The 17,500-nt window shown below is 39.9% G+C and overlaps 1 protein-coding gene across 2 annotated transcripts in view; it reads left to right on the forward strand.

Annotated features, from left to right (window-relative positions):
* Window positions 1-17,500, forward strand: part of LOC138008225 (unconventional myosin-Va-like) — a 43,384-nt gene that overhangs the window by 9,744 nt on the left and 16,140 nt on the right. Inside the window, exons 8-22 of one of the 2 annotated variants that reach the window (XM_068855483.1) lie at window positions 505-719; window positions 993-1,124; window positions 1,220-1,356; window positions 1,825-1,906; window positions 2,096-2,236; window positions 3,968-4,174; window positions 4,632-4,667; window positions 5,257-5,373; window positions 6,963-7,259; window positions 11,609-11,662; window positions 13,242-13,399; window positions 13,994-14,300; window positions 14,692-14,781; window positions 15,232-15,456; window positions 15,923-16,016. In XM_068855483.1, coding sequence (XP_068711584.1) covers window positions 505-719; window positions 993-1,124; window positions 1,220-1,356; window positions 1,825-1,906; window positions 2,096-2,236; window positions 3,968-4,174; window positions 4,632-4,667; window positions 5,257-5,373; window positions 6,963-7,259; window positions 11,609-11,662; window positions 13,242-13,399; window positions 13,994-14,300; window positions 14,692-14,781; window positions 15,232-15,456; window positions 15,923-16,016 — 2,292 coding nt within the window. The remainder of the gene's footprint in view (window positions 1-504; window positions 720-992; window positions 1,125-1,219; window positions 1,357-1,824; window positions 1,907-2,095; window positions 2,237-3,967; window positions 4,175-4,631; window positions 4,668-5,256; window positions 5,374-6,962; window positions 7,260-11,608; window positions 11,663-13,241; window positions 13,400-13,993; window positions 14,301-14,691; window positions 14,782-15,231; window positions 15,457-15,922; window positions 16,017-17,500) is intronic. The other variant, XM_068855484.1, reaches the window with a different exon arrangement.

Consider the following 17,500-nt stretch of genomic DNA (forward strand, 5'->3'; position numbering starts at 1 on the left):
TTAGGCCAGCAATGCATCAAGCAGAAAAGTAGAAAATTGTTACGAACAAGCCATGCAATCAGGTGTGGATGATTTTGTTGAGACGGGCTGAACTCACATCACCTTGCAATGTGATTTTCGATTGGATTATTTCAGAGAGGCAGTATGGGTTACGTAATATTTTTATGTATTACCTATGTTAAGCCCAAAAAAAAAATGTACAGAAACCCCATTAAAACTGTACTGCATTTACATGTACTTCTCTTTTGGGCTTAATACACTTATTTGCTGAGCATCATTTGAAATTACAAATTGAAGTGACTTGGTAAGTCACAGTAATAACCTGTTGACTCCCAGGGGTTCCCCATTGACGAGTAAAATTGTCTGGCGTCAGACAGGGTAAAATACTAAGTATTGCTGCTTCAGGCCGACTTGGGAGTCGAGTCAAGGGCTTAAGCCTGGAGGAAGATCCCTCCAAGGAAATGTCTAAAGTTTTGTTTTTAATCTTCATCATTGTTCTTACAGGACACCAAGACAACTTTAATTACTTAAACCAAGGAGAGTGTCCCTATGTTGCTGATGTTGATGATGGTGAAGGGTTTGAGGAGATGTGTGAAGCTATGGATCTGGTGGGAATCATGGAAGATCAACAGCAAATGATATTTAGGATCTTAGCTGGCATTTTGCACATTGGGAACGTAGATATTCAGCCAGCTGGAGATGAAGAGAGTGAAATTAATGTAAGGAGTGCTAATTAATAATTGAACGGTGTTAATTAAGCTTGCCCAAGTTAAGTTATATGAAACCCTGATCACAAACCAGGAGAAAGAAATATTTTGAAACAACTAATTTGTTCCACTTTTCTTAAAAGAAGCAGAACAATAATTACAAGAACCAAAACAGCCTGTTCTGATATTATCCCTTAAACAGCAATTAGCAACCATGTAGGAATTACTAATTTTTGTAGGGGATTTTGTCAACCCTTTTGCAAAGCGTACTGTTTCCATTTTCAGGATAAAGATGTTCATCTTGCAATTGCAGCTGAACTTTTTGGTGTAGATAGAAATCAACTTAAGAAGTGGATGTGTAACCGGAAGATAGTCACTGTGCAAGAAGTGTTGATCAAACCACTCAATGTTGATGAGGTAATGCAAAGCTCTGTTTCTCTTGGGTAAACAAATCCATTAATTTTATTACGGTATAATCTTGCTAATACAGTAAATTTTTCATTGCATTGTAGGCAAATTTTGGGAGAGAAGCAATCAGCAAACACATTTATTCTCAGCTTTTCAAGTGGATTGTGCAGTGTATAAACAATTCTCTTACCAGCAATGTCAAACAGCATCATTCATTTCTTGGAATTCTTGATATTTATGGGTGAGACCTGTTTTTGTGTTGAACTCTGAGTTGTATGCAAGGTGGCTCAAACCTTTTAGTAAGTTGCATTGGACTCTTTAATTAAATTGTTGCCTGTAATGATGTGATGATAATGATCATGTTGCAGCTTGATAGAGTTTTTCTGTCAATATTGTTTGCTTAATTCAGGCCGATTAACCTTGTGTTGCAGAAACCTGTGTTACCAAGACTTGTGTAAAGCTTCACACTCAAGATCACACTCATACGTATTATTCTTTCAGTGGAGAACTGACAAACTCAATCCAAATGAGGTGCCTTGGTCAATGAATCCATTCCATGCCTCACGTCTGGTGAAAGTCGAGTGCTCTGACATGACAGCACATACCCTGCTCTCTGTAATATTTAATTTGTAAATGAATACTATGGACAAGTCTTAAAGGTTTCTCAATTAAATTTCTTGCCTTATCTAACCTGTTTTTCGTTTTTTAGATTTGAAACATTTGATGTGAACAGTTTCGAACAATTCTGTATTAATTATGCAAATGAAAAGCTTCAGCAGCAGTTCACTCAAGTAAGTAAGATTTGAAATCCTTACTACATACTATAACTTAAAGTATTCTGTAATGTCTTTTAATATTAATTCTGAATCCTGCAATTCTGATTTATCTGAAGTAAGAAATAATTAATGAAAATGAAGAACCTTAATGCTTGAACAGTTATTTTCAACAATGATTTATTTTCTCTGTCATGTCACTTGCAGCATGTGTTCAAACTGGAACAAGAAGAGTATGTGAAAGAAGAGATTGAGTGGTCATTCATTAACTTCTATGATAACCAGCCCTGCATTGACTTGATTGAATCAAAGCTTGGAATCCTAGACTTATTGGATGAAGAATGCAAGGTATTCACAAAACCAAAACAAAAAAATTAAAGGGCTAATATATTCAGCTAAAGCCTATGCCAGGTTACAAAGAGTTGTAAAATGCCAGGTTACAAAGAGTGGTAAAAGTAATGTTGTTTAGAAAAATTACAAGGCTAGACTGGGGTGAGTCTCCCTAGGCTACTCCCTTTTAGTCTAATCAACAGGCAAGATGGTTTATGTATGGTAACAGAAGCCTATTGTTTTTTACAAATTAATGAACATCAATGTGATTTCTTTTGTTCTATTTTCTATCTTTCTCTTGTTTTAAGTGAACAGCTGCTAAGCACGATTTGGCTGCTTGTCAGGAGCTATTCTAGATAACCTGCTCACGATTCTTGTGAAGGCATTCTTTTAAGAGCAAGGCATATAACAATACATGCTTGTCATTCCTCTGGCAGTTTGTTCAGTGAATATGTTGAATGCCTTTCAGAGGGAGACTGATTTTGAAATCTTCTTGTTCAATCCTCCTTCTGTTGGGAGCTCGCTGATTTCCCCAGTAAATTGCTGTAGTTACTACTTATGAATTCAATCAGTTAACTTTATTACACCATTCTACATGACTTGTATAATCATGCACATCAAATGCCGTTTGGGTTTTGAATCTTCGTACCTTGAGGGATTGTTGTCATTTAATGGGTAAATTTCCGGTGAAAAATCAAGTGAATGAAGGCTTTTTACACTTGAACCTGACTTTTTTTTTTCTCTACTGAGTTTGCTTTTCTAAAATTAGTGATGCGATCTATCAAAAAGAGCAATACAATACCTGCTCAATCTCTATTTCAGTACAAGAATGTTAAAGTGCATCTTCACTATCTGTCATCGGTTACATTAATCGCTCAACCAAAAACTTTTTCAACTTGGTTGATGTCGTAAATTGACCACCGTAAAGAAATGTTGTAGCTAACGTTAGCCCTTCGTCTGAGCGAATTAGGGAATTATGGGTAATTCCCTCTGACCAAGGGCTAACGCTCGAAACGTTAACTACTAATTTCTTTACAGTGGTCAATTTACCATAGAGCGGTTTTCAAATGAGTGTCGTAAAACCAAAACCAAAGTTATTACTTTGGCCAATCAAAAAGGACGGAGACAATCCGTTAAACCAATCAAAACTCGAAGTAATTACACGTAGCCGACACAAAGCGCGGGAAAATGTGCACGCGCGAGCCACGATTGGTTTTGGTTTCACTTCTGATTGGTTGAAAAAATGCCGCGAGAACTTTGAACCAATCACTGAGTGAAGTAATCATAAACCAAAGCAATTCGCTAATTACTTTCGACACTCAATTGAAAACCGCTCTATCAACCCAGTTGATCAGAAACCCATTTCTGTTTCACTTCCCCACAGACGCAGCTCTACAGTTTCTTTAGAAACTAAACGCCTTCATTCAAAAGTTTTTTTTATCACTTTCAGTTCAAAATTTCGCGTTTTACTTGCTCTGCAAGTTTTATAAAGTTGGCAAAACTCAACTGGGTGCATTCTTGTTTCGTTCCTCTTTTTCAAGAAATTATGTTTTGGTTTTTTTTTTCGCATAAAATTTTGCATAGTTTAGCAGTTTGTTATGGGAATTTGTTATGGCAGTTTGTTACCGGTGCCTGTCATGGCTTGTCGCGGGCCAACGTTATACAACTTGTGAAACACATTTAAGGCGAAATTTCGATTTTGGTAGCCAGAAGCCCTATTAAACTGAACGTTTCCACTCCACTTGTTAGATGCCCAAAGGTTCCGATAGCTCATGGATTCAGAAGCTGTACAAGAATCACTTAAAGAAAAAGCACTTTAGCAAGCCACGGATGTCAGAAACAGCATTTATTGTGCATCATTTTGCCGACGATGTCGAGTACGAAGTCAGGGGGTTTGTTGAGAAAAATCGCGACACTATTAATCAAGAACATTTGGCAATCCTCAAAGCAAGCGAGGTGAGTTCTGGCTCGAGGAGATACATGTATCTAGTAATGATCTAACATCCACCATAAACCTCCGTTAGTTGGTTAACTGTTCTTTGTTACAAGAACAGCACCTTAAGTTCTGTAAATATAAACTCGGCTATACGCTTGACGTGACAGATTTGATCTAAAAGGCTATATGACTTCACTGTAAAAGAAGGAATAAAGTTTTAACATAATTAGCATAAATGTTTTCAGTTAAGATTCATAATTTTACTGACTACTGAAACAATTAATCGATTATTACCGGGCTGTGTTGAGAACTGGATATTTATCCTAAAGTGCCCGTAATAACTAGTCTGGTTAATTCACCAATCTTTTACTAGTAAATTCAAACAGTTAAAATAAAGTAAATTACCAACTTCTATCAACCAACTTTTAAGCTCATGAGGTTTATGATCATAAAACTAATAATTTCTTCCTTATACAGTATGAGCTGGTGGCCCGAGTGATTGAGTTTACACACGTAAGTAAAAGGCTGAGATTCGGTACCCGATTTTTGAACAGAAGATAGAGACATTTCTTTCAATCTATCGCTAACATTAATCAAAGCATTTTAATTAAGCTGGGGTATGCATGGATAAACAGCTTCTTTGATTTTCTTTTAAAGAGACCAGAATAATTCTTTGGCAAAATGTAAATCTGAATCAGAGCTTTAAAATTCTCGAAGATTGTAAATTAACTAGCGTATAAATGGCATTTTTCTTAAATTGCAGCAATATCATTAAAACCAACTTACACTCGTATTGTATTCGACAAGGCCGAAGCCATTTAGCTACTGTCTATGATTCAAAATTTCGGGCCATCATACACGCAGTTTACTAAAACCTGCAATTTCATTAGTTCGTTGATAGCTCCAAGTCTTTAGGCCGAACAATCTATTTAATTAGCGTCGAGTCTGGTTGAATCCTGTTTCTTTAATATTGTTATGTTTATTTCTAGTGTTATGTTTTGCTATGGCATTGTCTTGTTTGATCCAAATGGCCGTTGTTTTTTAACAAATACAAGTCGTATTTTTCATCAGTAAAGTACGACTTTCCACCGTCCTGTTTCAGTACGAGACTGTTGCAGACTTGTTCACTGATAATGAAGCTCATTTGATGCCTCGTAAAAGAACTACTTCCAGGTCTGGCAAAAATGTCACTAAAACGAAGAGGAGTGTGGGATCAGAGGTTCGTTTTTAATCGTAATTTATCAAGAGTTTTTAATCTTCAAGTGAAGCTGTGATCCTCGCAGTTATGAACGCAATTTTAGCAATTGTGTACAGAAACGTGAATACTTCAGGAATTCAACAGGGTTTAAACCCGTGACCTCGCGATGCCGGTGCGACACTCTTACCAACTGAACTATGAAGCCAGCGTCGCAGCGGCATCGTGAGGTCACGGGTTCAAACCCCGTTGAAGTCCTGCAATTTTCAGGCTTCTCTACGCAATTGCTAAAACTGCGTTCATAAATGCGAGGATCATAGCTTCACTTGATTTCATATCCGCAGTTCAATATATGACTCATTTCACATATCATTTCATTAGTTTTTAGCCTTGCACTGTTCAAATATCTGGACTAAATATACACACTTGTTTTCATTCGCGACATGGAAAAAAGGCATAGAGAAAGTTGAGAGAAATTTTTGGCGCGTGTTTCTTTTCGGGTCTTTGAGGTGTTTATGCTAAGAGACCAGGCCCGCGTTGCTCGAAGCATGGTTAGCGTTAACCAGCATTAAATATCATGGAAATCTATTGGTTTTGATACCTCTTAGAGTGAGTTTCAATCGAGTGTCGTAAAACCAAAACCAAAATACTTACTTTTGCCAATCAAAAAGGACGGAGACAATCCAGTAAACCAATCAAAACTCGAAGTAATTACACGTATCCGACACAAGCGCGTGAAAATGTGCACGCGCAGTAGGCCAGTTTCGTATTCTAATGGTTGGACTGGATCTAGCATGCAATGGAGGCTAGTCCGGGCAAATTAATTTGCATTTGAAAAGATTTGCCCGCATTAGGCTCCATTTCATGCTAGATCCAGTCCAGCCGCGAGAAGTCGAAAATGGTCTATTCACGATTGGTTTTGGTTTCACTTCTGATTGGTTGACAAAATGGCGGAAGAACTTTGAACCAATCACTGAGTGAAGTAATGCAGGGCCGAGGCAATTCGCTAATTACTTTCGACACTCAATTGAAAACCGCTTTACCCAACGGTTAGCGCTAACCAGGCTACGCCGAACAACCGGCCCCAGGCCCCCGTTGTTCACAGGCTGTATAACTCTATCCAGTGGATAGGTAAACTATACTTCACGTTTAACGTTTTCCGAGGTTTTCGTACACACTCACTTAGTTTTGCCTAGAGTGTGCATATTCGAAGGTACGGGAGGAAATACTGAAATCAATGCACAGAGTGAAACCGTTAGATAGTGACTTATCCACCGGATAAAGTTATCCGGACTTTGAACAACTGGGGCCTGCATTTTAGAATACGGCAATTACGCCGTTACTTTCGAAACCTACTTGTTCTGGATTGTTATTTTCATGGATTGAAGAAGTTGTACGTGACTCTCGGCATGTGGAGGTCGGGTGCGCAGGTTTGAAATTTCCAAGGTTGAGGAAGGAAGACTCCTGTTCAAAAATTAAAGTGGTTTAGGGTCTCTGTGACGCTCGAAAAACGGTTAGAGATACGTAAGATAAAGTGCAGCTCGAAAGAGTCATTCAGTCAGCCGTAAATAATGAATGATCCCTTCACTTAATTGTCTCTTTTTCCATTGCAGTTTCGTGAATCCCTGTCCAAGCTTATGACAACACTCAACAGTACAGTACCACATTATATTCGCTGCATCAAACCAAACGATCGCAAAGCCCCATTTGAATTCAACCCACAACGTAGCATTCAACAGCTACGTGCATGCGGAGTTCTGGAGACTGTGCGGATTAGCGCCGCAGGCTACCCCTCCAGGTGGAGATACCCAGAGTTCTTTGCCCGTTACAGAATGCTACTGAAATTCAAGGACATTAATCGAAAGAAACCTTACAACACTATTAGGGCTATTTTAGAGACCTTCATCAAGGTAAGGACTTTGTTGAAAGCTACTGCGTGTAGTTCTTGTTGTAAGAGTGTAAGAGCTTAGGAGTGTCCGTGATGCCAATAGGCCCGCAGCGCGTGCATAAATCATGAAAATGAACAGGTCTGTTGAAAGCGTGCTTGAGTTTTAACAAAATGAGAGCTAAAATCGGCAATGACGCTGATGAATAATAAAGCAGTTGCTATTTCCAAAACGATGGAATTACCTGGTGATAAATAACCTCGCCTAGGAGAGTAAATTTTTTGACTTTGCAGAAACAATGGTCAACCTCAAGAGTTAGGCGTTTGTGATCATTCTGTCGAGTTCGCAGATTTCTTGTCAAACTTTATAACACCTGAAAGGAAAAAAAAAACTAAACTAACAAAAACAAAAACGCCTTGTCTTGCCATCATTTTGACACAGATGCATCCTTTGTTTCGCGAATAAACACGCGAGGTAACTTGATCACGGCGCCCGCCGAATTCGACGACACTTTCGATTTTTTTACTTGTGCACCCGAAAATACAATAGAAAAATTGAACTTAGCAAAAATCTCCCGAAATGTTTTTCGCTGATGGTAATTTTTTATATTTGCGGTTCAAGATTTATGTTGTTTTCATGCCGCAACTGTTGTTGCTGATGGCAAAATATTTCATTCTCGATCGACACTTCCTGAGAACTTCCTACTGCTCTTCCTAAAAACTGTGTATCAATATTTTTTTTCTTTTTCATCAATATTTGTTTTGTATAAAGTAGGCTCACAAAATCTGTAACTTGCTTAGTTCGCATTTTTGAGTGTTAAAATAGAATTTACGGTCCTCTGTTTCTGACACAGCAAGTCGTATATTTTGAGGTATGCCATCCAGATACTAACCCCGCCGGGCAGCTCTTAACCTCAGTGAACTTTTGTCTTGGAAAGCTGTCAGAAGCTCAGAGCACACGCTTAAACTTGTGGTGAAAAAGAAGTTGTAAAGGAACTTGAAAATGATCAACATGTCAGCCTCGAAGCCAATGTATCTCGATTCCCTTTTATTGTCTTCAGTCTTTCTGGGTTCAGTATTTTACTAGTAACCACATGTCTTCTCAGGGCCGGGCTATTTACCTAATACATCTACCATGGCACTATAATGATACTGGGTACCAAAACAATATTGTGTACTATTAGAGCTACATATTACGCATAGACAACTTGACTCTCCTGGAAAACAAAATGCAGCTCAGTTGACAGTTATCGAGTAAAGCGCTGTGTTACTGCACTACCACATGTGCGCAATGCGTACCTATTTTTTTTTTTTAAAAGCTAGGACAATGTTTTGTGTGCAAGCTGCACCTGTTTTTTGTATCTCCGGGTGTTTCACCAAGAAAGGCAAAGTATACAACAGTTTAGAATTTTTGACTTGTTTTATTTGTGGTGAGGAGGAGTTCGTTTCTTTAAACGTTGGTCGCGTAGCCCTTATATTTCTGTTAAGCGTGATTTTAACTGCTGTCTTTAGTTCCACGGAATTCATCTGAGCGTTTGATTTCATCTTAGTGATGGATATGGGTTCACACAAAGACGGGGAAAAACCAGACCAGGGTGGGAATTGAGCCCAAGACCTCCAGATTAGATCACCGTTGTTTTGCCGACTAAACCTAAACTACAAGGTCAGGCGGAAGGAAGTGTATTTAGCGCCGAGGTACTAATTGGGGACACTGTACACAAATCAAATCAAACTCACAGAGCGGTTTTCAATTGAGTGTCGAAAGTTATTAGCGAATTACGCAGGTTTTGCATTACTTCACTCAGTTATTGGTTGAAAGTTCTCGTGCCACTTTTTCAGCCAATCAGACGTGAAACCAAAACCAATCGTGGGTCGCGCGTGTACATTTTCTCGCCCTTTTTTGTCGGCTACGTGTAATTACTTCGAGTTTTAATTGGTTTACTGGATTGTCTCCGTCCTTTTTGATTGGTCAAAGTCATTACTTTGGTTTTGGTTTTACGACACTCGATTGAAACTCACTCTTTCAAGTCATAAGTTGGTTTTTGAGGAGAGAGAAAAACCACTCGGAGCAGAGCAGAGAACCAACAAACTCAACCCACATATGACGACAAGTCTGGGAATCGAACCCAGATCACATTGGTGGGAGGCGAGTGCTCTCACCACTGCGCCACCCCTGCAATGAACATGTGCAAGTAGTGAGAACCAACGGCCAACGTTTTGAATAAACCTACCCCTTGTCATTACTTGTACATATTCATTGTCTTGAATAACATCTCATGTATCCACAGCCCACTCCCGTCTGACCTTGTAGCTCAGGTTTTCGGTGGCTTTCCTGTTGCTATGGTGTCAGATGAAGTTATAATAATGAGTGCACCTCATTAAGCATTAATTGGGTTTTTCCTATGCTTCCATAACATTGCCGTTACGTGAAACAGTGTTGGTGTGGAATGGTATGGTATACTTTACTTAAATGCAGAAGACACGCTAGCCCCAGCAACATAAGCAGGTTTCCATAGAGGGCGTGTCTTTTCAAGTATATTATATAAGAATGTAAATATGTGTATATTAAAGAAACGGCTACGATGCGAAGTGAAGCGGCTACTTGAATCTGCTTAAGAAGCTAAGACTAACAATACCACTTTTATTCACCAGCAAGAGTAATGCGAATAGTACGGAATTTAATTTATATAATTATAACCCTTAACAACCCCTATACTACGCTACCTAAAAATGGAAGCCATTCGATATTGAGGCGCAATACTAACAGAGGTTAGCATGGCATGACCCAATCACGTTTTGGGGTTGCTTTTAAATGAATATGGTGAATTCGACAATTTAGCTTCATATGGAAAGTGGTTCCAAATCATAGCACCACTGTATTTAAGACTTCTTTTTAGAGACTCCCTCTTCGGTTTAGGAAGTGTCAGATCAGTTGCACTATTTCACAGGTGTTAGTTAGTCTGCCTTCTACTCCTTCTGACGAAAGAGTTCCTTTAGTTTGGGTGCGGGTCGTCATTCAATATTTTGTACATCAAAGTTAATTCAGCCCGGAGCCGTCTCTTATGCAGTGTATCCCAGGGTGGGGCCTTAATCAAGTCAGTAGAACGAATATCATAACTGGCACTCGTAAGAACTCTTGCAGCTCGAGATTGAAATCTCTGAAGCTTATCCTTCAATAACTTGCCGCAGTTATCCCATAAAGGGGAACAATAATCAAAACATGGTTGTACTACAATCCTGGACAAAAGTGTTGGAAGGTAGCGTCACTTTTGAGATAGCCCCCCTCCCCCCCTTATCAATGTTGGATTTTGCACCAAACAAAATGGTGACTTTTCTTCCAACATTGAATATGGGGGAGGGGGGGCCACAAGAGCATGCTCTTTCCCAAATAGTTCAGCCAATAGTTAGAGTAATCGAATTAGGTGTGAAGTGAAGTGATGCGCGCAACTTTCCCAACAACTTTTGACCAGGATTGTAGGCTCTTATACGTCTCATCGCTCCATTGCCCGCACTAGCGTTCTTACAGATCATGTCAATATGGCCGGGTGTCCTAAGTAAGCTTGTCTTCAGTCTGAACCCCTAGACATTTATGTTTGTGAGTTTGAGAAACAGGTGTGTTGTTTACCACAACGAGATGTTCGAAACACTTGTTACTCAGATTATAAGAAGACCCAATTAGCATCAATTTAGACTTCGTTGGGTGCATTAGGAGTTTGTTTTCTATGAGCCAATTTCTGACATTTTCGAGGTCAGCATTCAATTTTAAGACAAGTTCGTTGGCATCGTAGGAAAATGCAAAATTTGGTTGTCGTCTGCATACATGCAAGGAGTGGTTGATCTCAGGCGGTGTGGTAAATCATTAACATATAATAGAACAACAGGGGGCCGAGGATGGAGCCCTGGGGCACTCCACAGGGAATAATTTTCTTCGATGACAGTGTTGTAGATTCAAATAATCCATATAAAATTTTGAAACTGGTTTGAGCCAGCTTATGCATGGAATACTACAGCGGTTATCAGTCACATGCGGCCATTAACGACATTTTTTTCGTATTTCGAAAGTAAAATGTAGATGGACGTCAATCAAATGTTTCCATGGCAATAAGCCTGTTCTCTTGGCGGCGGTTGATTCGTCATGGAAACATTTGATTGACGTCCACCTAAATTTTACTTTCGAAATATTAAAAAATGTCGTTGAGGGGCACGTGTGACTGATAACCGCTGTAAACGTACCATTGGAGTATTTTAGTGCGACTGAAGAAGTAGCATGTTCTTTAGTTCATTCCTAAAGAATGTTACCTAATTGTCTCCCAAGGTTTGTTGCCGTCTGCCCTATGGTTGTAACAGAATCTATTTTTAACTTCCTCTTTTTAGGACCCTGATAAATTTCAAATGGGCAAAACCAAGATATTTTTTCGTGCCGGACAGGTAATGTGATCATAATCTTTTTCAACTGTAGCAACTGAGCAGATCCAGGAATCCCGGAATTTTTGAGAATCGGGCCTGTTAAAAAAATTACTCTCAGAAAAGAAAAAGCAACACCCAAATCGTTTGCTAGTCAAGGCGGCTGTTTAGTGAGTGTAGAAGGTTAAAGTGCCCCTAACCCCAAAATGTTTTTTTCGCTAAAATGAATCTTTGCACTTGTTCGAAACGCATTGCGGCAATTTTTTCCTTTTTCTAACAAATTCTGCCATTTTATAGGCTTCGAAAGTTGCGAAAATCCAAGCATCTTTTGTTCACGACCGAGTCAGAAGGGGAGTGGGTCTATTCCTGATGTGACGTCACAAACTGATTTACATTGCATTAACTCTTTGTAAAAATGCATGCAAAGTAGATTGTGACGTCACATCAGGAATAGGCCCATTCCCCTTCTGACTCGGTCGTGAACTAAAGATGCTTGGATTTTCGCAACTTTCGAAGCCTATAAAATGGCAGAATTTGTTAGAAAAAGGAAAAAATTGCCGCAATGCGTTTCGAACAGGTGCAAAGATTCATTTTAGCGAAAAAAACATTTTGGGGTTAGGGGCACTTTAAGTTGAACAAAACTCTTTAAATTTTTGATGGCAGCTTATTCGATCGTATGTGTGTGTGTTGAGGGAGAGGGTAAAGGTGTTAATATTTAGATGAAGCAAACACGTTGGCCACAGCTGTGATGACTTCGTTTTATAAAATTACAAGATCGTGCCACGGCTGATGATAATGAGCTTTGTTTAAGTGTCAAGTGTATTTAGCTCTGAGGCACTGATTAGGGACCAGAAATCAAATTAAATCATCACATATCAAATCAAAGGTTGGTGTACGCGTGTGCTGAGCGAATAATGCCTTTGTTTTTTGCTCCTTAAACCTGGCCCCATTTGTTCAAGAGTTGGATATTGCTATTCGTGGGTTAAATGGATGTTTTGTAAGTAGACGCTATCAAAACCAATTGACTCAATAGGCCATTTCCGAGTTCATGTCTGCCTCCTTTTCAAAGCGAGTCTAAGTGCGAAGTTTTTGTAATGGTAATTAGTTCTACTTTACATATGAATGAAAACTAATTTTCATAACAAAAAATTCGCACTTAGACTCGCTTTGAAGATGAGGCTGGCTTGAACTCGGAAATGGCCTATTATTTGCAAGGCGGTTTGGATTCTATTGTTCTGGGGAGGTATATATCTTATGGGATGCCCAGGGTTATTTATTTAAGGCTGGGAAACTGTGACAATTATTCTGGTTTGGAGAATTTGAGACAAAACGCAATTTATCCCCAATGGGTATTCTCTTTGAGCATCCGATGCTGTTTATTTCAGAACATAAGCACCCAATATGACCGTCGTATCGCTATAAAATGTCTAAATACAGCTATCCACTTAATATGATTCCCTCAGTGGATAGTGCTACCCACTCTTTGGGGGCCTGGTATTTGGTGGTTTTTCTCGTTACTGTGACAGACTGAGTTGCAATACAATACCATCCCGTAACACTGTTGTAAACCTCGTTACAGGTGTTTGATCGCTTCTTTTTCCAGGTTGCTTACTTAGAGAAGTTACGAGCCGACAAGCTGCGTGACAGCTGCATTATGATCCAAAAGAATTTCCGTTGTTGGAGAGACCGGCGCCTCTATTTGAGGATGAGGCAGTCTGCGATCCTCATACAGGCCTGGGTACGAGGATATCTTGCGAGAAGGTTTGTGTTCCAAATTCGAGGAGTACGTGTCATTCGTGTGACTAAAATATTCAAAAAAGAGAATGTCTGTTGCTCTTGTCAATACCAGCGGTCATTTTTTTTGTGTCCTTGTGACCAGGTTGTGGGCCTGATCAGGAATTTGCCTTGCAAACGAACTCAAAAAGAAAGCAATTTTGTAACGATAAAGTCAACCGGTTTGCTATTTTAAAAAAGAATTGTTCGATTTGAATTTGGAAATACGAAAATTTGGCTTTAGCGTGGGCCATTTGTCAGCGAGAATGACGAAGGGCCAACGCTGGAAACGCCAGCTTACAAATATTTCTTCCTGTGGCTAACTTACCTTTAGAGCGGTTAACTTCATTACTTCGACCAATCACAGTAAGAGCAAGCAGCACAATGAACCAATCCAAATTCGGGAATAGTCAAAGTGGGACTTGAACGTCCTCGACCAGACCACTGGGAAGAGTGTTCACCTTGGCGTGGTAACTGTATTCGGTGCAGGGGCATGAACACTTATGACGTCACAGACCCTCCAGCTTGATTCAGCATGCAGTGTATACGAGTGACAAGCTCATGTTCATTTCTAATTTCCAGGCTTGCGCAGGATCTGCGCGAGAAGAGGGCTGCAATCACAATCCAAAGGTCTTTTCGTGGTTATATTTGCCGGAAACGATTCGTGTCAATCCGGGAAGCCGTGCTAACAATTCAGTGCTACACGCGAGGAATGTTTGCCAGACGCCTTAAAATGCATCTTTTGTGCGATGCCAAAGCGAAGATTATCCAGGGTTGTTGGCGAAGGTACAAAGCGAGAAAGAGCTACAGGAATTACAAGAAAACTATCATCTATTTACAGTCATGTGTCCGCAGAGTGATTGCGAGGCGACAACTCAAGCAGCTGAAGGTGGGTCACCTTAGGCAAAGTCAGCTTACAGTGGCCGATCAGGCCCAGTGGCCCATCTAGTGGCCCATCAGACCGGAGCTTATGCCCGGTTTCTGTAGCATGAAGCGACTAGGAGCATTTCTACTTCCCCCTGGATGGGATGCTAGTCCATCGCAGGGTTACCCCCAGTATTTATACACCTGGGTGGAGAGAGGCACCGAGGGAGTAAAGTGTCTTGCCCAAGAACACAACACAATGTCCCCGGCCAGGTCCCGAACCCGGACCACTCTATCCGGAGTCGAGCACTCTAACCATGAGGCCACCGCGCCCATGAGGGCACCTTAAGGCAATAAAAACTGATACAGAGTTGATTTACAATTCGTTCTGTTCTGATTTTGTTTTCGTTATTTAGATCGAAGCACGCTCTGTTGAACATTACAAGAAGCTGAATATTGGGATGGAGAACAAAATCATTCATTTACAGCAACGCCTCGACGAACAGGTAGTTTTGTCACTCTTGTAATCAGTACAGTTTGACGATACTCTTTCATGTAGACAAACTCGCACTACATAATATCATAATATAACAATATACCATGCAGAAATGAGTGTTCCTAAGACAGAAATTGCAGTTACTTTTAGGTTGGTGTTTCTATTCTGCTATTGCAATAGAGTAAATGTGTAAATAAAGTAAATTCGAGCTTACCTTTGTAACGATGCTTGTAAGTTTTAAAACATATTTTGAAGTACTCTTAGGTATTATGTTTATTGGTGTCGCTGCACACGGCTGCTTAGAAGACCGCCTTTTATTGATAAGGATCCTGTGGTTACTGAAATAAGGTTTGTTGTTGTTGGGTGTTCTTCACAAGGTATCTTTACCTGGGTAACTTATTCTAAACGTAAATGCAAACTTCAGTGAGTAGTTCACTGTAGTCCTCCTTTTTTACTTTAGGTTAAAGAAAAAGAACAAGCTCAAGTCGCTGTACGGGAACTTGAAGCAACGCGGAAAGAAATGGAACACGCCAAGCAGTGGAAAGGACAGTTTGAATCAACTCAGGTCAAGGTGCTCGAGTTAGAACTGCAAGTCAAGGAATTAAAAGAGGAACTGAATACGGCTATCGTAGAGAAAGAAGAAAGCAAAAAACAGGCTAAAACTGAGAAAGAGCAGCTTGAAGAGGTAATCACTTCGTTAAGGTCTCAAGGTTATATATAATGCCAAGCGCAAGAGTTCTTTGCAAATTGGGAGACTACAAAGCAGATTTAGTAAAATCAAGCGTTAATTTTTGACGAGAGAGAACAGAGTCGTCGAGCCCAACCCAAATATGGCGTGCACTAGTCCATGAATCGAACCCGGTCGCATTTGTGGTTCTCTCACCAATGAGCCAACCCTGTTTCCCCTAGAGATGTGGTGTTTTTCAGGCAATCTCTTGTTCCTCGAAGTTTACAGTAGTTTCAGTTATTTGAATTCCCCGAATGATACCAAGTCTTGTTAGCGGCCTAACACAGTCGGAGCTGATATTAAGCTCATAGCAAGCATTGTTTTACCACTTTGTTTGAAGACCCTTGGCTAAGATTAAACTTCACGGTCTATTTGTCGCATGTACTAAGGGAGCTAACCGATCCATCTGGTCGACTTGTTGCAGATAAACGAAAAGCTCAAGGAGGAATTGGTGAAATTCAAAGATGAGCTCGCCGAATCCAAAGCAATCACGGAAAGAGAAGTTTCGCTTAGAGACGGTAAGAACTTTGATATTATGCAGCTAATAGTATCTGAAATTATGCTAGGAAAGTTGTCCGATTCATAGTTTGATCACCCTCCACACGAATAGTTTATGTCCGAGCTTTAAGCATGGTAATCCATTGCTTGCAACTTGGATAAAGATGGAGGAGATAAGAGCGGAAGATCTTTTGATCCTCATTTGGCTCAAGTGAGGCAACCTGTTTCAATTAATTCAATTGCTGTCTCTTATTTCCTTCCGAGTATGCACTATTTTAGACCCTAATGGGGGCCATAACTGGCAGAGGGCGATACAAATTAAACCCAAAGTGTTTTTCATGTGTTATTGTTTCGTTTCCTTAGCATAGACAGACAATTGTCTATTTTGGCTTCGAGGCAAACTATTTACTTTGTGAAATAACGAGGCCCGTCAAAACAGAGTATGTAGAACTTTGGAAATCTTTAACACTTTCTAGGATTTTCAGAAAACACGTGATCGTAGGAACCTCACAAGCGAAACTTGTCTACTTCGACTTCGAGGTGTATTGTGGAGGTAACGTGGCCAATCAAAACAGAGTTTCCAGCTGTTGAAAATTTGAATACGGATCAAGTTTTCGAGTAGCTTCAAAAACTAATTTGAACATGTGAACCTTGAATAGACAAACGTGACCAACTCAAAAGCGAAGGAAATGGATCAGGTAGAGAAGTCTTGACGACGTGAATGACTTTCGGTTAGTTTGAAACAATAATCATTCAAAAGTATCTGTTAAAAAGATAGTTTGATGTATAGTTTCTTCGTATGCACTCTCCTCTGAGAGTATATTAGTGAATAGGACGTTTTCAACCAACCTCTAGAGACACCAATAACAATAGAGAAATGTACGACTTCTGGTGGACGAACAAAAGAAGCTAATAATAGATCTTTTGTTTTCGTCCACCAACATGGCGGCTATGACGTCACGTGAAAACTCCTATACGACGGCGACGTCGACGAAAACGTCGCCTCAAAATAAAACTTTGCAATATCGTATGTCTCTCGCGATTTGTCTAACTCGTTCACGTCGTACAGTGTGGACGAAGTATCCTAAAAAATAAGTTGGTACGAGCGGTTTCAGAGAAAAAAATAAGATTCACATTTACACACTCGCATTGTCTTCAAAACCTCAAATTTGGTGATTTCACGTCGTTGTTGTGTAAAACACCTTAACAATGTTTCCTAAAATTCGTGCTCGACGTGCAGCACGATTATTTTAACTCTTTTAACCAGTGAGTTCGTTGTTTTGTGGCGTTCTTGTTGGCAACGACGTCGTAGATCTTGAAGTTCCAAAAATTCTCGCAAAATGGCCAGCTCTCAATTTGCCTGGTAGTTCAATTAGTATAGCACGACACCGGTATGGCGGAAGTCATTCCAATCCCTTTCAAGCCTGTGTTTTCCGGCTTACTGCTCAAGTATCGTTCATATCTGCGAAGAGAACATCCTTACTTCCACAGTTCAAATATGTAC

Source organism: Montipora foliosa, chromosome 6, assembly GCF_036669935.1.
Source record: "Montipora foliosa isolate CH-2021 chromosome 6, ASM3666993v2, whole genome shotgun sequence".
NCBI classification, from domain to species: domain Eukaryota; kingdom Metazoa; phylum Cnidaria; class Anthozoa; order Scleractinia; family Acroporidae; genus Montipora; species Montipora foliosa.